The 21,346-nt window shown below is 39.8% G+C and overlaps 1 protein-coding gene across 3 annotated transcripts; it reads left to right on the top strand.

Moving 5' to 3' along the window:
• The first annotated feature begins 1,427 nt into the window (after positions 1-1,427).
• SMPDL3A (sphingomyelin phosphodiesterase acid like 3A) lies at positions 1,428-21,008 on the top strand. Of its 3 annotated transcripts, none has more exons than XM_028847069.2 (9): positions 1,428-1,628; positions 6,966-7,081; positions 7,475-7,688; positions 8,625-8,769; positions 13,090-13,186; positions 15,428-15,597; positions 16,696-16,876; positions 18,017-18,141; positions 20,372-21,008. In XM_028847069.2, the coding sequence occupies exons 3-9, from the start codon at positions 7,675-7,677 to the stop codon at positions 20,687-20,689; spliced, it is 1,050 nt and encodes a 349-aa protein (XP_028702902.1). In that variant the 5' UTR covers positions 1,428-1,628; positions 6,966-7,081; positions 7,475-7,674; the 3' UTR covers positions 20,690-21,008. The 3 variants fall into 3 exon arrangements, with proteins under 3 accessions (XP_028702902.1, XP_077855451.1, XP_001108274.1); XM_077999325.1 differs by having other exon boundaries at positions 6,984-7,081; XM_001108274.5 differs by lacking the exon at positions 6,966-7,081.
• The last annotated feature ends 338 nt before the right edge of the window (positions 21,009-21,346 follow it).

Here is a 21,346-nt window from a genome sequence, read left to right on the forward strand (position 1 = left end):
TGAGACATGCTCCCATTAAGTTACATGGGATAGAAAACAAAGCTTTCTATGATGGGAAAGAAATACACTCTACAACATCTTTTTTGAGGTTAGTAATTATGGAAAGCATTTTCTTCTGTAAAGGAATTCCACGCCCTATAAATTTAAATTATTAGCTTGTCATCTCCAAGCGATCAGCGTTCTCATAAATGGTGAGAAGGAACATAGAACACAGAATCCAGCAGTTTCGGGATTATTCATCATCTTTGCTTACTCCTTTGTACACTTCTTTGCCAGAAGTATATTCAAAAAAGTTCCTTGGAAGCATCAAATCAACCACCTCTACTTATGATTTCCATGCATCTCTAGAATGCATAAAGTATGATTTTCAGACATGTTCTAATTCTAAGACCCTTCTCTTCCCGGCAGTTTAAAAAACAAAACAAAACAAAAAAAACCAAAAGGGGTATCTTTGAGCATTGGTTTTCAAACATCACAATCACTTTAACATGACTTGAAATGCTTGTGAAAACACAAACTGCTGGGCTCCAGCAAGTTGCTGAATCAACAGATCTAGGGTGGTGCCTGGGAATTTGCATTTCTAACTAGAGTTCCCAGGTGGTGCTGATGTTCCCAGTCCAGAGATAACAATTCCAGATCCACTGCGGTATCCAGAACTTTTGCTGATTTCCTGTAAATCATGATACTTCAGGGCTCTCTCTGCATCACCTCTACTGAGGAGCCCTCCCTGTTAAAGCTGGGGTAGGTTGGCCCAAGAAGGGAACCAGGATCGTTGAGATTTCAGCACCCCAGCATTTTTTTTTAGTGACTGAAATAATGAAAATTCTGATCAGGCTCCTGCTTGTTTGCACATTTTAACCACTAGCTTTTTGCCCAATATTCTCCTTGTTTCCATAATATAATTATAAACTGTTGATATACTGCTTCCTCGTCAAGAACAAAGAGGTAACTTCAGGGTCACAAAAATGTTTGCAGAAGGGATGAATACCTCGAAGGGCTTTGCAACCAGCTGCGGATACCTGGACGTCTAATTGCTCAAGGTATTATCTGAGACTGAAGAAACAGACTTTTCCCCTGGATTATTTGAAACTCCCCCTCTCTTATTCTCCAGCAGTATAAAAACTCCCCACTTTTTCCTTTTTACAGACGAATTTGAGAGATCTTGCTCTCCCTCCTTCTGGCTTTCATCAAATTGAATGCCTTTTTCTATCCCCAAGCACCAGTGTGTCAGTGTTTGACATCAACTGCACCACTGATACACGAGCCTGAATTTGAGCTTCTACAAGAACATTCCTTCCTAGGCCAAACACCGACGCTAAGAAATACGAGAACAGATCATCGCTAAACAGCAGCTGAAGGCCAGGCGAACTGACTCGCTGCTGAATTTGTCTTTGCACGTGATCAGTCGGGCGTCTATACCCGCAGCCGTCTTCTGACTCCTCCTCACCCTCAGGCCTGACGGTCAGAGTGGAGCTGCCGGACAGCCCGAGCCTCCGGGTCAGCCCCGCGGTCCTCCATGGCGCTGCTGCACGCGCTTGTCTGCTGCCTGCTGACTGCTTGGCACTGCCTCTCCGGCCTCGGGCTGCCCGTGGCGCCTGCAGGCAGCAGGAATCCTCCTCCGGCTGTAGGTGAGTTGTCCGCTACCCTTCTCTTCCCAGCCAGAGCCGAGAGCGGGGAGCGACGGCGCCTGCGCACAGCCGGAGAAAGTGCGGGAGGGCAGCTGCCCCCGGCAGAGGCTCAGGCTAGCCGGGGCCCTGACGCATCCGGCGTTCACTACGGCTGCTGGGCGCGGGGAAGGCGACCAAGGGACTAGAGCGTTAGGGCGTCCAGCCGGAAGACTGGGGCTGGGCGGGGGGGGAATGCCAGCGCCGGTGGGGGCGCTCCAAGGGCGCGTCGGCCGTATTTCCACAGCCTGGCTTTTGTTTACATCCTGCATCTCAGTTGGTTTGCTCCTTGGGGAAGGAAGGAAAAGCTCCGGGACTCAAGGGAAGAGGAAGCTGGGAGTCCGATGTCCAGCACTGCAAGAGGCCCCGAATCAGTCCTGAATGGAGGGGGACTGGAGTTTCCCTCTCAGCTCAGGGATGTAAATTTCAGCGTGACTCAGACTATCTTATGTCTTGCTCGACCGAGATCGGTGGCTTTTTGTGCCACTCACCCAGCTAGAGCGCGAAAGCACCCTCGGTGTAGGCTCGCCCCTTAGTCAACCGTGGAACTCACGGGGACTTCATTTCACCTGGATGTCCACCTGCGGCCGGGACCCATTTTATTCACTCCCAACACTTAACACAGTGCCTGTTACAGTAGTGATTCTCTTAAGTGTGGCCCTGGACCGGTGGCAGCACCCGCCGCACCTGAGCTTGTTAGCATTGCAAATTTCTAGCCCATCCCAGACCTACTGAATCTGAACCGCCGACGTTGGGGTTCCACAGTAGCTGTTTAACCCTCCGCATGATTCCTTCCGTTCGGCTAAGTTTGAGACTCACTGGTCCAGAATAGATACATTTTGATGGGAGATTGTACAATGCCATCTGAGCCTCCAGTTTCAAAAATCAAGGTGCTCACACCTCTTCAACTCCCTTTGAAAATAATTGCACTGTTGGAGGAAAAACAAAATTAGAGAAGTGGAGTTCTGTTTTCTTTGGGGGGAGAGTTGTCCCTGAGACTCGGTGGCAGCAACTAGTGCTGAAACCTCTCTTTGCTCCCTCTGCTTTCTCAGGACTTGGGAGCGCTGTAGGGCAAATATCTTCTCTTTGAAGGCCAAGTCCTCATGACTCAGCTGTCAGGAGGTCTGAAGCAAAAATTGTAAATCTGGTTTCCCAACTGTGGCAAATGTCAGTCATTACAAGAAATTTCCCCAAAATGTTTATGTATACTGGTTTCTGCTTTTATTACAGCTTAGCTTGTGCTACTTTAATTATGTGACCGGTTAGGGTTCTGAAATAAAATGTCTCCGGTTGCTTGAGGCCACACAATGGCAAATTCAGCTGTGTTTTAAGGAGGCCTCAAGGAGCGCTTTCTGGGGACTATGTGAGTCTTCACACCTCCGTTTTGGATGGGAATCTGCAAGGTTGAATCCCCACATACTGAAGGGGAAGGAAGAGGGATTACTGGAGTTCAAAGGTCTGAAGTGTTACTGGAATCACTGGAGTTCAAAGGTCTGAAGTGTTCACTCAGCAGTTTCACAATTCTCCTTGTTTGTAGTATTTTGCATATTTTCCATTTGATGTGACAACTCCCCTGCCGCCTCCTCTCAGCCCCAAATGCTCAGACTTCCTTTCAACACCCTGTCTGGCTACGGCTTGCTTGTTATGTGTTTTTGCTTTTAAGTTCCCAGTCTTAGCTTTCTGCCCTCTCAAGTCCTGGTGGTCGGAGGACAAAAGTCCTAGGAAGCTTCACATGTGTGTTTTTGGCTACAGTTCTTTAGATTTAGTAGGCTGGGACTGGCTTGATTGGTACTGTTAAAGCAAACTAAATACGGCCTGAGAAGGACTCCTTACTTCTATATTTGAATCCTTGTGAATGAACTGTAACCTAGCTTAATAGTCAGATGAGACTGAAAACCTAACTTAAGAGTATTCACTGGTAACAATAGTTAAGTTTGGCCAATCCCAGCAGCCATACTTCAACCATTCATATACTGCTGAGTGTTCAAACTGTTCAAATAAGGAATAAGGCGAGCTGAATTATGTCTGAACTATGGTTCATTGGGTTCTTGAGGAGAAGTTATAATATTTTCTTTAGATTAAAAGATTTTCTGGTATAATTTTGGAAGTTTTTCTAGATATGTTGAACACACATATTTTTGGAAATCGTTTTAAAGATGGTTTGCAGGACAGGGAAACGTGGTGTAGTAAAAAGAACTTTGGACTTTGAACTAGAAACATGGTTTGCAGTGTGAGCTCTGCCACAGGCCAGACAGTGGAAACACACATGCACACTCATTTTTTTATACAGTTTCGTTAGGGGAGGGAGATGAGACTTCCAGATGTTCATTATTCATGAGTCCCAGGTTAAGAACCTGTCAGATCTCTGTTCTTGTCTTCTATTTAAAGACATCTTGCAGTGAATTTAAATGACTATCCCCTAATTTATCTGTCTGGCAATGCCATGCCGTAGAAAGATCACTAGACTCCGAAGTCTGGAGAGACTGGTTCCAGTTAAGCTTTCATTACTGAGTCATCATATGATCTTGAGGATATCATGAAATTTGCCTTTGCCTAAATGTCATCATATGTAAATTAAATAATATTTGTTGAAGGGCTACTATAAGTCATTGCATATTCTAGGTGCTGGAAATATAAATCTAGGTACTAAATTATATCAGAGGAGTGTCCTCTTAATGCATTTCAGGTTTGGGTTTACTGAAACAGATACTGAATATTTTTATAGTCTTTTTTTTCCCCTAATCTTCACAGTATCTGGTGTGTAGATATTGTCATTATTGGTTTTCTTTCTTCTTCTTCCTTTTTTTTTTTTTTTTTTTTTTTTTTTTTTGAGACAGGGTCTCTGTCACCCAGGTTGGAGTGCTGTGGCCCAATCTTGGCTCACTACACCCTCAATCTCCCTGGCTCAAGAGATCCTTCCTAATTTTTGCATTTTTTTGTAGGCATGGGGTTTCACCATGTTGTCCAGGCTGGTCTCAAAATCCTGAGCTCAAGCAATCCTCCTGCCTCAGCCTTCCAAAGTGCTAAGATTACAGGCATGAGTGCCCGGCATCATTATCTGTTTTCATGTGAGGCAGGTGAGACTGGAGATGAAAACACAGAGAGGAATTGTATGTGGATAAGGGCAATGTGGACTCTGGAGTCAGATTTTCTGAATTCATAGGTTAGCTCTGTTGAAGATGATGCATGTAACTTGAATTTAATCTCTATGTGCTTCAGTTTCTTATCTGTAAAATGGAGTATACATAATAATGAGTTCATACATGTGAAGCATAAAAAATAGTACTAAACATGTAATAAGTACTTGAATTTTAAGTATTACTTGGAAATGGGGTTTGAAGTTAAAAACAAAACAAAACAAAAACAGTAAAACTAACATTGAGCTTACTTGGTGCCATATACCTTCTAAGGGCTTTACTTCTGCTAAGTCACTTAACCCTCACAGTAGGCACTATTATTATTCCCATTTCATCAATGAAATAGGCCAAGATCATACAGCTAGATTAGTGGGGGGTAGAGCTTGGGTTGGAAGTCAAACAGTCTGACTCTGGTCTCCACTCTTAACCACGACACTGTATTGTTTCATGTTCATTTATTTTACCCTTACATTCTCGAGATAATACAAATACATGTTCACATTAAAACGATTCTCTGGGATGACTCTGAGCTATTTTCCATCTTTACTTTTTGTGCTAGGTAAAGTATATATAAGATGGAAGTAAAGATTGGGGTATTTTCTGCATTATGGAATAAAATAAAATTGCTTTTGGAAGGTATTTTCAACTAATGACTAAGTACCAAGTAATTGACCATACTACTACTTTCTTTTGGATGTTTTGTCTACCATTTCTTAATTGTGAACATAAATGTGTTATAAAATTATAATGACAATTATGTGGAGAAGAAACAACAACCAAAAGATAACTCACCCCTTTTACCTTAACATATCAACTGTTTTACCTTATTATCCCAGCTTTGGGTTTAATTCAGTTGTATCATATTGGTATAGTTTAAAGTTTGCATCCTACCTGTTTGCTCTGTGCTTCTGGTGCAGTACATGCTACTTTGTCACTTCTGATGTGTTTCTAGTCATAATCAGAGTAAACTCGAAAACTCAAAAGTGTGGAAAAAAATCTATTAGAACAATTTAAACATGGTCTATAAGGATCATTGAGTATATATGTAAATGATGTATAAACAAACTTGGAGGCCCGTCAGTATGGGAGTTCAGATTTATTTGCTGTGTATACTTTAACAAATTTTCTATTTGACCCAGCACTGGTTTTTCAATTCTAAAATGAGATAATTCCCAGTTCAGAGAGTAGTTTTGAGAATCAAATGACATAATATATTTAAATTGCTTATCACAGTGCCTGGCACATAGCAAATACTTAATAAAGAGAGATACCACTGTGATTATTTGTTCTAGTATTACCTTTAATAAAGGAAACTTTCTTGGCCGGGCGCGGTGGCTTACGCCTGTAATCCCAGCACTTTGGGAATCCAAGGCAGGCAGATCACGAGGTCAGGAAATCGAGACCATCCTGGCTAACATGGTGAAACCCCGTCTCTACTAAAAATACAAAAAAAATAGCTGGGTGTGGTGGCACACGCCTGTAATCCCAGCTACTCAGAAGGCTGAGGCGGAAGAATCGCTTGAACCCGGGAGGTGAAGGTGGCAGTGAACCAAGACTGCGCCATTGTACTCCAGCTCAGGAGACAGTAGGAGACTCCATCTCAAAAAAAAAAAAAAAAAAAAGAAAACTTTCTTAAGATGATTTCCAAGCAAGGATGCTATTAAATGGGCCTGGCTGCTTCCTAAAAACCCAATGGAAGCATCCTTTTTAACATTTGCCTCCCTTATTAACATTTTATACGAGTGTATAACAGAAGATGTACCTCTATTAAATAGCTTTTAAGAACCTTTGGGAATTCCTATTTTTGGCTTAAAGCTTGTATTAGAGATTTATGTCCTTTGAATTAATGTTCAGAGGCAAGGTTTACAAGAAAGTAAGAGTGATAGTTCCTGGTTCTGCTGTCTGCTTACTCACTGTGTAACCTTAACAAACGACAACATATTTATGTGTCAATTTTTCTACAAGAAGAATGTAAATAATTTGTGAAATCTTAAATTCTTAAAGGAGACACACTCTTAAGACACAAGATGATGTCATCATTGGCCTCTCCAAAGGATACTTTCATACATTTTATTATGGAAACATAGCTTTGCTAAATACTCTTTGTTCAGTTATCATGCTGATACTAATACTGAGCTCATCCACTCTTTTTTTTGAAACGGAGTCTTGCTCTGTCGCCCAGGCTGGAGTGCAGTGGCACGATCTCAGCTCACCGCAACTTCTGCTTCCCGGGTTTAAGCGATTCTCCCACCTCAGCCTCCTGAGCAGCTGAGATTACAGGTGTGTACCACCACACTCGGCTAATTTTTTTATATTTTTGGTAGAGATAGGGTTTCCCCATATTGGCCAGGCTGGTCTCGAACTCCTGACCTCAAATGATCTGCCTGCTTCAGCCTCCCAAAGTGCTGGGATTACAGGCATGAGGAACCTCGCCTGGCCTGAGCTCATCAGTTCTGACACACTTAAGTAGTAAATTGTTCCTGCAGTTCCTTGAAGCTCATCTTCTCACAGAGAAGGATTGTATTTAACTTCAAGGCGTATGAACATTTAAATTACCAAGACTTTCCTCCATCACAGGGAGGAACAACCGTCTCTAGTCTTATTATAAATATCTATATGAGAATTCCAAAGGAGAACAAGTAGATTTATCTACGTTTTTTGTCTAATCAACAGGACAGTTTTGGCATGTGACTGACTTACACTTAGACCCTACTTACCACATCACAGATGACCACACAAAAGTGTGTGCTTCATCTAAAGGTGCAAATGCCTCCAACCCTGGCCCTTTTGGAGATGTGCTATGTGATTCTCCATATCAACTTATTTTGTCAGCATTTGATTTTATTAAAAATTCTGGACAAGAAGCGTCTTTCATGATATGGACAGGGTAAGTGATTATATAAGTACCATTAATTACTCAATATTTATTTACAGTGTCCTAAGCTTCATAAGAGTGCTGAATTCCATAAGAAGATTAGTTACATTGTAAGAGTTATTTGAGTTAAAAAACTCTAGGTCAAACGAATCAACATTAATAGAGGTAAGAACAATTTTAGAAGTATTTTTTTTTCTGGAATACAGATTTCAGAAATATGTCAGTGTTAACTAAGAGATGAATCCATAAACAGCATACTTGCATCAATATCTTGAGATGTTGATACTAGGTCTTCATGAAATTATCAAAGACGAAAGACAATAATGGAAGTTTACCTGTCATGACAATTTTGTAAAGCATCATCTTCTGGCAGTATAACTAACTGGTTCCCTTCATCATTATAGAGTGAAGAGGCCCATATTTCTTTACCTGGAATAATGACCGTAACTAATATTTGTAGAGTATTTACTTCGGGCTTGGCACTGTTTTAATTAACTTATACATTGTAACTTATTTAACTTTTACAATGGGTATTATTATTCCCATTTTACAGATGAGGAAATGAAGGCACTGAACATCTAAGTAACCTACCTGAGTATACGCAGTTGGTAATTGGCAAAACTGGGATTCGAAATAGGCATTTGGGCTCTGGTTCAATTGGCATCTGCTTTTAATTATTGCAGTTTTTAGCCTCTTATAAATCTTCAGTCAGGTAGTGAAATAGACTGGGATTCCCAGCTTATTTTTTGTATTTTATTTTGTTAATTTTCTTTTATAGGATTCTCTGTAGGGAAGAGGTAGGTTGAAGAGTAGTCTATCAACTCTTTAGCTGTAATCTGCTGTTTTAAAATGGAAGTCTGCAATAATAGGTATAGCAAGGCATCATGCATAAGTCTAGTAACTCTTTATGAAACTGATTTTGTTCTTTACAATCTGTCTCTTTTTCAGGGATAGCCCACCTCATGTTCCTGTACCTGAACTCTCAACAGACACTGTTATAAATGTGATCGCTAATATGACAATCACCATCCAGAGTCTTTTTCCAAATCTCCAGGTTTTCCCTGCACTGGGTAATCATGACTATTGGCCACAGGTAAATTTAATAAACTTTCAGAAGTGCTTAAATAATTGTTCCTATTAGTAGTGTCAAAATTGTGACAATAATTAGCTAGTGATAGGGCATGGGAGTGGGTCTTATAGAGGGAGAATGTGGTCTTAATCCTAACCAGCAAGAAAGGCAAAGACAAGTACTTTGGGGACGGTATAAGGATTATTTTAATATTTCATGAGAAGTTATACCAATAGTGACTTTTCAGAAGCAAATTATCCAGTTTGTGGATTATTAATTTATGTTTTCCTTCATAATCTTCTTCAATTTCTCTTTTCTTTTGAATGTTCATTTGCATGTCCATGACAAGGTTAGCAAGTAAGGTTAATATTGATAAATATTTCCTTTTTCCAGAATTCTTATTAGGCCTGCAAAGATGTGCATACCCTGATCTAAGCTAGACTATAACTAAAAACAAAAACATTACAAATTACCATAAGAAGCAAAGAGGAAGGAGGTCTATGTTCAAGTCTAGTTTATCTAATTAAGACATGATTCAAGGCAGAGACCGTGTTCAGAGCATTTAATGCCTAGATACCCCTGGCTCCCACAGGTTTTTATTTGAGAACCAACCTGCGCATAACAGCCAGATAACAGTCCTGTTTACAGCATCCTGTTGTAGTCGTGTAAAATTTTAGATTTGTACCCAGCGATTTTTGTTTAGTCCAGGGCTTGGAAATTGTCTCCTGTGGTACAAATTCAGCCTGTTGCTTGATTTTGTAAATAAAGTTTTATTGGAACACAGCTATGTTTCCATTCATTCTACATTGCCTTTGATTGTTTCATGTTTCAGAACAGAGCAGTTGAAATGGGTAGAAAAAGTTTGCTGACCCCTGATCTAGACCTACCCTTCATTTTGTAGGTGAGAAAATGAAGGCTCAGAAATGGGAATTACTTGTTCAAGTGCTCAAAATCCATTGTGAGCAGAGCCCAAACTCTAGATCTTTTTACCTCAGATCTGTGTTCACTTAAAACAACATCCTTTTGCACATCTCTTGCTCTTGCCTGACTAACATTCGTAATGTTTCCCAAACATACATACTTTCACGCCTCTCTGTGTCCACATTTTTCTGTTTGCTTAGAATATCTTCCATCTCATGTCAAATGAATGCTGAATGGGGGTTTTGATTATTTTTAGTTAGTCAAACCTAAATACAGTAATTTTGACGAGTTGTATTCTAGAACAAGCTGAGGTTTCAAGTGACTTCTTGGCCCTGGCCTACTATCTTGAGATGAGTAATATGTGAGTCTTTTTGAGTCAGCAAAAACAAACAGCTTTTGTTCTGTTGAGATATTAGACCACCCAGTGCAGAGGCTTGGGAACAAATGAGTTCCAGCAGCCCAAGGTCACACACATTGTGTTTATATGCCTTAGGTGGCAGGAAGGCTGGAATATTGGAAAACACAGGGGTTAGAGTCATAGTCACTAGAATGTAAATCTTTAACCAGCCCTGCCTTCCACCCCCTCCCTCCCAGCCCTGCTTTTAATAGCTTGGCCAACTTGGGTGATTCACTTAACATCGCTGATGCAGAGATCACTCATTTGTAAATAGAAGCCATAGTACCTACCTTGTAAAGTTTTTGTGAGCATTGGTGATATGAAAAGGGCATAGCTTACTATCTGCCACAGCATAAGCCCTCAGTAAGTGGACTTGTGGTGATTGTCACATTAAGTGGTGATAGGGGATACATGTTTGTAACTCCTTTGAGGATTTGTTTCATTTTATTTTTATGTCTGTCCTCTTTTTGTCAAGTCAAATCTTACAATTCAAAGACAGAAATGCTACCTAACTTCTATAACATATCCTATTATATTAATATATACAGCTAGGGTAAATTGGGCAGCCTACATACCTTTAACAGTTAATTTTTTTTTTCTCTTTCTAGCTTATGGTCTTGTATCTAAAAATGTTCTTTCTGTTATTCCACTACCATCTTTCCACCTCACAGTTTTGGAAATGTCAAATGTAACATGAAAGCTCCACAACAAGTTTTCCTAGAGGCTGGTGTCTGAGATCTAACTCTGGAGAATGTTAGAAACAAATACATTTCATAAGTGCTATTTTCCCACTGAAATCCCATGTTCATGCAGCATAGCTACATAATATACATATACAGATGCATGTCCCCACCCATGACACCAGAAGTAGGTATCAGTGTGGACAGCCTGGAGAATTCTTCCTGTTGCCACCCAAGGAAGAGTCCCCATTTACTCCTACACTGGCAAGACTGGTGCCACTGAATTTGTGGGTGGGTCACTTTCCATTAGGCTTCATTTCTCAGCAGTGGTTATGTCACAGCCAAAAAGGATTGGGAAGGAAACATGTAGCAATAGACAACTGGCTGTGAGAGTGATCATGGGATTTAGACCTGCCCTAAGACTGACCACCTATACCTGGACCAGCCGTCTAACTTCTCTGGTGCTTGTATTTCTCATTTTTAAAATAGAGAAGAAAGTCTAAAGTGATTTTTCCATAGTTCTAAGCTTTTCCATCACCATACCATACTTGGCATCCATCCCAAAGTAAACAAGACTTTATGGCCAAGACTTTATGGCTTTTTATTATATGATGATAATGATGCATACCAATTTTTAATGAGAATCTAGATTGGCCTAAGCTGTTGTGTAATTCTCAGACAGGCGACCCTGATCTTGGACACAAACTGAAAATACATGTTTAGTCCAATTAAAACAAGTCTTTTGGTTATTACTTGCCCTGGATGTATCTATACATTCATCATGTATTAGATGCATGCATCAAGAACTACTATGACTTGGGCATCTTCTTGAAAAATAACTTTTGATAAACTCCTCTGAGAAATAGGTCTATTTTACCAATGTACAGAAGTAAATGAAAAGAGTGAAGAAGGGGCTTCAGTCATTTAACATACTTTTTTAAAAACAAAATTAAAAACAGTTATCCAATTCACAAATGATTTCTGGGTTTTTATTCAGTATTTACCTTTTCTTGTTTTTTGTTTTTTGTTTTTTTTGAGACAGGGTCTTTTTCTGTCACCCAGGCTGGAGTGCAGTTCAGTGGCACAAGCATAGATAAATGCAGCCTCGACCTCTGGGGCTCAAGCTATCCTTCTGCCTCAGCCTCTCAAAGTGCTGGGAATACAGGCATGAATCACCATTCCCTGCTTCAGTATTTACTTTCTTAAAGTTTTGTTTGTTTTCCCCCAGGCGAGGGTCCCCATTTACTTCTACACTAGAGATTATGTCATCCTGAAGACACTTTATGATAATAAAAATGTTTTATACTTAAAATGTATTATTTAAAATATCAAAATATTTTTATATAATTTATGCTGCCATAAAGAGACTTATCTACATCAAAAGCATGTGGTTGTAAATCTTTCTTCAAAAAGTTAAGAAGCTTATAATAATTTGAACAGTTCAGAAGACTTTGTTAAATTCTAAAACATGGTGTTTTCTTGTTCCCTCAGCATGCTGCATCAGGCAGTGCACGTACAGGCTCAAACCTGCCTTTGGCATCTCTTTAATGAGCACACTCCCACATCCTTCCTATATCCTCGCTATGCAAAAGCATGAGCTTTTCTCTGTACATGGTACACACCTATGGGACTCCGTGCCTGTGCCTGTGCCTATGCCTGTGTTTGTATCTGGGCCACTGAATTTGCTTTGATGCCCTTTTGTTAAGTTGATAAAATCCTTATGTAAGGCCTGGTTTAAATGGTCTCTTCACTCTCTACTCTAATTCCCTGGGCTACACTTTTGTTTGTTTGTTTGTTTGTTTTTTGAGCCAGAGCCTCAGTCAGTTGCCGAAGCTAAAGTGCAGTGGTGCGATCTTGGCTCACTGCAACCTTCGCCTCGTGAATTCCAGTGATTTTCCTGCCTCAGCCTCCCGAGTAGCTGTGATTATGGGTGCTCACCACCACGCCTGGCTAATTTTTGTATTTGTAGTAGAGATGGGGTTTCACCATATTGGCCAGGCACTTCTTGAACTTCTGACCTCAAGTGATCTGCCTGCCTCGGCCTCCCAAAAGTGCTGGGATTATAGGCATGAGCCACTGCACCTGGCCCTTGGCTACACTTGATTGTTCTTGCTTCTAGGCTCCCAGACCTCTGGGTAGTGCCCAGCACATTGTCTTATAGTTAAGTGGTTACATTTTGTCCCCCAGTCTCCAACTAAGTTATAATTCCTTGAAGATGAAATCTATCTAATAATCATCCTTGCATCTCTGGATGCCTAACATAGTAGTCAGTGCTCAAGTAGTGTTTACATTAATTCAGCTGTGTATCTTTAAATTTCAATGGTGGATTATATTGTTTGTGGCCAGGATCAACTGCCTGTAGTCACCAGTAAAGTGTACAACGCAGTAGCAAACCTCTGGAAACCATGGCTAGATGAAGAAGCTATTAGTACTTTAAGGAAAGGTAAGTGAAAGACTTACTTATTCCTATTTTGCCTCAGCTTTTATTCATGTTATTTAGACTTAAATTGTTAATGTTTGCTTGAGTGTGCCAATTCTGGAGCGCAGCCCCCAGTTTTTGTGGGGGACAGTGAGTAGTAATGCTGCCTGTGACACAGGTCACGAACCTGTTTATCTTGCAGGGAGCTCTTCCTGTTCTTCTTCTACTCTTTTTTCTTCTTCTGCTTTTAATTAGGTAGGTATGTTCCCGGTGGAGCAAAAGCTGAACTTGAGATTTCAATGTAAATAAAAGTATATGTTTCTAATTGGAAAATTGATTGAGAAAAGAGAATGGACACTAACTTCTAACAAAGCAGCACAGTTGTATAAAACAAACAGCTGGTAAAGTGAGGATAATTAAGCTTCTAACATGGACTTTGAGGTGCTTGGGAAAGTAATGCATAATTAGTGCATAGTAAGGCCTTCCCTGGGTCATGTCTAAAGGCCCTCTGCTTCAGTGGCTCTTGACACATCGTTATATAAATCCCTGACATTTTGTGAGCTTAACTGAGGTACCCAGCTGTTAAACTAAGACTTTGATGTTTTTAGAATGTTGAGACAATATTAAGTTAATGGCTAGATTTCTCTCAGTTAAAACACTTCTTTCAGTATTTTTGTTAACCCTTTGGCTTTTGCCACTATTTTTTTATTGTTTTTGCTAGCATGCAGCAAATCACAGTATTTATGAATTTGAGACATGGTAGATTAGACTATGGTTCTGATTAATCTAGGGAACAATAGCTAGTCTTTTTTTTTTTTTTTTTAGATGGAGTTTCACTCATTGCCCAGGCTAGAGTGCAATGGTGCGGTCTTGGCTCACTGCAACCTCTGCCTCCTGGGTTCAAGCGATTCTCCTGCCACAGCCTCCTGAGTAGCTGGGATTACAGGCACCCGCCACCACACCTGGCTGATTTTTGTATTTTTAGTAGAGATAGGGTTTCACTATGTTGGTCAGGCTGGTCTCGAACTTCTGACCTCAGGAGATCCACCTGCCTTGGCCTCCCAAAGTGCTGGGATTATAGGCATGAGCCACCATGCCTGGCCTATGTCTAGTCTTATACTTCACATCCTACAAGATACATAGAGAGCTTGTGCAGGTTGAAGGGAGAGCCATAAAGAATGATCAAGATTCCTAAAGAAATGCTCTGCCTTCTAAGAAGACTCAGCATAAAGCAGGGGAGGCAGAAAAAAGCTGAGAAGTGGAATGCAGGCCCTAAGAAAAAACCATATGAGTTTCATAATAATATCCATTCCAATGATAGCCCTCAAAGCTCCAGTTAAACACTGGAGTATAATATTAAGTTAAAAGTTGTAGAAGGCATCCTGAGAAAGTCTTAAAGGCAAAAGTGATTTGGAGCAGAGATGCCCTGCATGAGGGGCCTCAAACTTTGTCATCTCAGAGGCCCTCGTGAGACCTGTTGTCATTTTCTCCTCCTAGGACATGAGGCAGCTTCTCAAAAATAACTTCTGACAAATTCAAACCCAACTGCCCTGCTAATACCGTAGTAAAAATAATAAGGTGTTATGACTACAAGAAAGAATAGAGAAAATTAAAGGGGCAGTGATCAATCATGATTGAAAGCTAGGGAAAGCCGTGCGTAGTGAGTAGGCTCGGGGCAAAGAAAGCTGAGCCAGATCTTAGTGCCTAGCTCTGAAAGTGCCATTGCAGCAGACCCTTGGGTGTCCCATCACCAGTGGTTCAGAGGCATGGGTGGAGTGAGGCCTTTAAACCTCTTCTCCCCTGAGATTGTAGCAGCTGTGGTTTGTCTGACTTTTTTTTCCAAGTAGTCTCTAGCAAGATCCATATGTGTTACCATTTTTTGGATTTTATATTTCACAATGTCTCTCATCTTAAACCCCTAATCACAAAAGTAGAAGTTGATGTGTAAATCATTCTTTCATAAAATTCAATCTCATTACTTTACTGCCCAAACACTTATTTATCTTTTCATGTGAATATTGGATACAATTGTTGTTATCTCAATATGTTGGAAGTGACAGCACCGGGCCTGGCACCATAGCAGGTTTTCAGTAAATGCTTGTTAAATCTGATTCTGATCTAATGACAGCCTATCTATGTGCAAACTAAGCAATGAGAAATAAGCACCAACCTCCTGACTGGATTGTAAACCTCAGGAATTTGCTTTCACAATGTGTGTGTGTATGTGTATGTCTTCCTAAATGTGTTTTAAAATTGTTTTTATAGGCGGTTTTTATTCACAGAAAGTTACAACTAATCCAAACCTTAGGATCATCAGTCTAAACACAAACTTGTACTACGGCCCAAATATAATGACACTGAACAAGACCGACCCAGCCAACCAGTTTGAATGGCTAGAAAGTACACTGAACAGCTCTCAGTGGAATAAGGAGAAGGTAGATCCCATAGACCAAAACCATCTGGGAATAAACGGAAGGCAAAATGTGTATGTTTATTAAACTTGGGGTGGACTCCAGTATCAATACAAGTATTAGAATTTGAAGATTTTTTTTTTTTTTTTGCATAAACACTTTGTAACTCATGAATTTTCTTTCTTTCTTTTTTTTTTTTATTTCGAGATGGAGTCTCACTCTGTTGCCCAGGCAACATTCTGTTGCCTAGAGTGTAATGGCGTGGCCTTGGCTCACTGCAACCTCTGCCTCCCAGGTGAAAGCGATTCTCCTGCCTCAGCCTTCCCGGTAGCTGGGATTACAGGCACCCACCACCACATCTGGCTAATTTTTGTATTTTTAGTAGAGACGGGGTTTTACCATGTTGGCCAGGTTGGTCTCGAACTACTGACCTAGGTGATCCACCCATCTCGGCCTTCCAAAATGCTGGGATTACAGGTGTGAGCCACTATGCCTGGCCAACTCATTTTAGTTTTAATTTTTTTTTTTTTTTTAAGAGACAGGGGTCTCACTCTGTTGCCCAGGCTAGAGTGCAGTGGTGCGATCATGGCTCACTGCAGCTTCAGCCTCCTGGGCTCCAGTGTTTCTTCCACCTCAGCATCCTGAGTAGGTGAGACTACAGGTGCACGCCGCCACACCAAGCTAATTTTTTTTTTCTGTTATTTTTTGTAGAGACGAGATTGCACCATGTTGCTCAGGCTGGTCTCAAACTCTGGGCGGCTCGAACTCTGCTTTGGCATCCCAAAGTGCTGGGATTACAGGCCTGAGTCACCTTGCATTGCAAGTTTTATTTTGTCTTGCTTTTACTGCTTTTAGGATTGGTAGACATCTACTGGTATAAAAAGAGGCCAGTTCAAAACATTGTGACTGAAGTCACAGTTGCCTTATATCATCAACAGTGTGCAGATATAGTGACCTTAATAGTTTTATAATTTTGTCTTTTTGTTATAAATAGAAGAGACGACATATTTGCTTTGTAAATTTTAATTAATATACTTTCAATCTTGGGTATCCAAATGTCATTTGGTTGTGACGAATGTGCAGAAAGATTCTCATGAGGCCTCCTTGTGTTTCCTTTTCCAGGTGTACATCATAGCACATGTTCCAGTGGGGTATCTGCCGTATTCACAGAACATCACAGCAATCAGAGAATACTATAATGAGAAATTGATAGATATTTTTCGAAAATACAGTGACGTCATCGCAGGACAATTTTATGGACACACTCACCGAGACAGCATTATGGTTCTTTCAGATAAAAAAGGTAATGTAGTGCTGTGTTTGCATCTCCCCAGTCTAAGAGTCTAGAGCAAAGCGGTGAATATCTAGTCAATTTGCTGATTGAGTAAATTAAACATTTTATTTAAAAATCTGCCAGCACTAGCCTTTTCTGAATTATCCTCAATGGTTGTATGATGAGTGTCCAAATCATAACATTAGGCCTGCAGCTGGATTTCTTCAACATAAGCTCCTGTTAGCTCCATGGGGCCAGCGTTATTTATTTGCTGTCAACACAAAAGCCACAGAAACCCTCAGCTCACTCAAATTTTCTTTTGAATCTTCGAGTTTAAAGAAATATCACTCTATTTTAACTGCTACACTCAAGTTTCTTTTGATGTTACTTGTTTTATTTCTCAGAATTTAGAAAGCAAAGCACAATTTACACAACAGCTTAAAATAAAATATATTAAGCTCTTACTTGCAAGTTCTTATTGATACATATATAAGCAGAGAGAAGGATACAAACAAACCCCCATGTACTCATCACTCAAATTCAACATCTATCAAGATTTTTCACTTTTCTTTTTTGAGACGGAGTCTCGCTCCGTTGCCAGGCTGGAATGCACCCTGTGATCTCGGCTCATTGCAACCTCCGCCTCCCTGGTTCAAGCGATTATCCTGTCTCAGCCTCCTGAGTAGCTGGGACTACATGTGTGTCACCATGCCCAGCTAATTTCATCATGTTGGCCAGAAAGGTCTCGATCTCTTGACCTAGTGATCTTCCTGCCTCGGCCTCCCAAAGTGCTGGGATTACAGGCCTGAGCTACCGCACCTGGCCTTATATTCTTTTAATTTTCTTGCTGGAGTATTTGAAAGTGAATCTCAAACACTGGATCTATTTCAGCACTACATATTCTATATTCATTGCTAAAATATATGGATAATTTACATAACCACAAACTTACTTAACAAAATCAACAATAATTATCTGGTATCAGTAACAAAAATACCCCTATTTTCTCAAAATTGTCTCTTTATAGTTGTTTCAAGTCAGTATCCATCAATGATCACATACCACTTGGCTTTGTCTGTTGATCTCTTAATCTGGAACCTGTTTATGTTTTTAATATAATTAAACTCTATTATTTAAAAATGTTTGTTTATGTGCATATGTTTTGTTCAGGAAGTCCAGTAAATTCTTTGTTTGTGGCTCCTGCTGTTACACCAGTGAAGAGTGTTTTAGAAAAACAGACCAACAATCCTGGTATCAGACTATTTCAGTATGATCCTCGTGATTATAAATTATTGGTAAGTTGGCAGATTTCAGAGCTGAACCCATGTTTATGCATATCTTCGTAGTTTTCATTAGTTTAGTTGAATTTTTCTCAGGACAGTCATGTGAGATGTATTTTATGTTGAAATCTCCTTGAATCCTTCTTCTTTTTTATACTTGCAATGTTACCAGGACTTACTAAGTGTGAGCTGATGAAGTTAGTCTTTGGAAGGCTGTTTCTATTCTTCTAAGGACTTCACATTTATTTAGATGCTTTCATTGGTTAGTGCCAGGTTTGTGGACTTGTATACATACTGTTTCACTAAACCATGTTCATTCTTCTTCTCCGGAATATAAGTATCAAGAAGAATGTAGGCTCTGTTACCATTCCCTCTCATGAACCATTATTTCTAAACTTCTCTGTGTCCCAGTGTATTTATCCATGAAATGGGAATTAAAATATTATTTAATTCACTAAGTTGCTATGAGGATTGCATGAACAAATCTATGTAAAGCACTTAGAAAAATGCTTGGCTCATACTAAATGCTTAATAAATGTTAAACAAGATTCTATTTTCTTGTTCTTGTTTTGTAACCCAGGTTTGGCTCATACTAAATGCTTAATAAATGTTAACAAACAAGATTTTATTTTCAAGTTCTTGTTCTGTTACCCAGGCTGAAGTGTAGTAGTGTGATCATAGCTTACAGCAGCCTCAAACTCCTGGGCTCAAGTGATCCTGCCACCTCAGCTTCCCATGTAGGCAGGACTATAGGCATGCACCACCACGCCCAGCTAATTTTTATATTCCTGTTGTAGAGATGGGGGGGGTCTCCCTGTGTTGCCCAGGCTGGTCTCGAACTCTTGGGCTCAAGTGATCTTCCCACACTGGCCTTCCAAATTGCTGGTATTACAGATGTGAGCCACTGGGCCCACCCAAAAAATTCTTTTAAAGGAAAAAAAATGGAATTGGATATTTAGGACAAAAGCTCTTTGGAGCAGCTTCATGGCTCCCTGCTTTAGAACAATTTAGCACAAAAGACTGGCCATTTAGCTTATGGGTACTTCAGTTTGGATAACTTCCCCTTTCTAGAAACATAATTTCAAAATAATTCACTTCAGTTAAAGCCATTATTGGTATAACTGCTTTTTTTTTTCCTAGATGAATTTAAATAGGAGATGGTTCTGTTATTCCCCAGAATAACGGAGGGAGGAGGTACAGTGACAGAAATCTGGTCTGGGGAAATGAAACAATTGTGTGATAAATTAGTCCAAAAGAATTTTTTCTACAACTTTCAGTTGCCTAATTTTGGATCTGAACCTCAGATCCAAAACACACACACGTATACATCCGTCTATATATGTGTTTATGTATCTAATACACAGCATCTGAGGTTCAGACCCTGATGTATATATACATGTGTACATATGTACCGATGTGGGAAGATTCTCCTGATATAGCACTAAATAATTTCTAAAAATATAAAAATAATTTCTTGTATAATTTCTAAATAATTTCTTAAAATACAACAATGTATACAGTAAGACTCCATTTTTTTGAAAAAGCCAAAAATGTAAGTATGCACATTCCAAATATTTATCTTTGTTTAGCTATAAAGCCTAGATTACCACACATATACTGGAGTACTGACAAATGTTTAACAACTGGTTCACTGAGGGGAAAAGTGCCTTAATTTGCAGTGTTTGCCAATATCCATGACAGAAATACTCACATCATGGACAATTTCAAGCTACCAAAGTGCCACAGATTTCCTTTCCTTTTTCCTTTCCTTTTTCCTTTCCTTTTTTCTTTCCTTTCTTTCCTTTCCTTTTCTTTCTTTCTTCGAAGTCTTGCTCTGTCACCTAGACTGGAGTGCAGAGGCGCAATCTCACAATTTCGGTTTACCGCCACCTCTGCCTTCCGGATTCCAGCAATTCTTCTGCCCCAGCCTCCTGAGTAGCTGGGATTACAGGCACCCACTACCATGCCCGGCTAATCTGTGTGTGTGTGTGTGTGTGTGTGTGTGTGTGTGTGTGTGTGTGTATTTTTAGTAGAGATGGGGTTTCACCATGTTGGTCAAGCTGGTCTCAAACTCCTGACCTCAGGTAACCCACCCGCCGCAGCCCCTCAAAGTGCTAGGATTATAGGCATGAGCCACAGCGCCCAGCCTAAAATGTCACAGAAATTTAAACATGAACGTTTCTTGTTGTACAATGCCTTATGTGCCAAAAAGTGAACCAGGTTTTGTTACTGTTCTTAACTGCAGGATATGTTGCAGTATTACTTGAATCTGACAGAGGCAAATCTAAAGGGAGAGTCCATCTGGAAGCTGGAGTATACCCTGACCCAGACCTATGACATTGAAGATTTGCAGCCAGAAAGTTTATACGGATTAGCTAAACAATTTGCAATCATAGACAGTAAGCAGTTTATAAAATACTACAATTACTTCTTTGTGAGTTATGACAGCAGCATAATATGTGATAAGACATGTAAGGCCTTTCAGATTTGTGCAATTATGAATCTTGATAATATTTCCTATGTAGATTGCCTCAAACAGCTTTATATAAAACACAGTTACTAGTATTTCACAGTTTTTGTTAATAGAAAATGCTGCTCTGATTCTGAGATCAATTTGTGGGAATTTTACATAAATCTTTGTTAATTACTGAGTGGGCAAGTAGACTTCCTGTCTTTGCTTTTTTCTTTCTTTGATTTTTCTTTTTTTGATACCTAAATGTAGATATCTTTATCATTCTGAATTGTATTATATATTAAAACTGCTCATTAATAGAAAAATGGATGTAAATTGGATGTAAATATTCAGTTTATATAATTATACCTAATTTATACCCTTGTTGAAATTGTCATTTATACAATAAAGCAAATTCTTTATCTCTAAATACGATGAAGTTTTCTTAACATGATAATTTTAGTTAAAATCTGTGTGTTAACTGAGGTCCAAGTTGTTTACCTCTCATATGTAGACAGCGGTTACCACTGTTTACATGCACTATCTATTCATGGGAAAATACCATGATCATTAGGACCATGCTCAAACATCACAGGGCATGTATTGCCTAGCTTTCTTCATTCTGTGAGCCTTTGGCATTGATAACTTTTAAGGATGAGAATGTCACACATACTTATTGCAACTGTAGTACTAATATAAGGCCTGGGTCCTAGTCTAGTGCCTGGTACCTAGTAAATAATTGTTGAAATGAATTGAAAGCTATGAGTA

This window comes from Macaca mulatta, chromosome 4 (assembly GCF_049350105.2).
Source record: "Macaca mulatta isolate MMU2019108-1 chromosome 4, T2T-MMU8v2.0, whole genome shotgun sequence".
NCBI classification, from domain to species: domain Eukaryota; kingdom Metazoa; phylum Chordata; class Mammalia; order Primates; family Cercopithecidae; genus Macaca; species Macaca mulatta.

Bases quoted from the DNA above. Each gene is read 5' to 3' on its own strand.
- SMPDL3A (XM_001108274.5), top strand. From the start codon at position 1,517: ATGGCGCTGCTGCACGCGCTTGTCTGCTGCCTGCTGACTGCTTGGCAC. The intron at 7,689-8,624 runs GTAAGTGATTAT...TCTCTTTTTCAG, and splicing joins TCTTTCATGATATGGACAGG to GGATAGCCCACCTCATGTTC. The intron at 13,187-15,427 runs GTAAGTGAAAGA...TTGTTTTTATAG, and splicing joins TATTAGTACTTTAAGGAAAG to GCGGTTTTTATTCACAGAAA.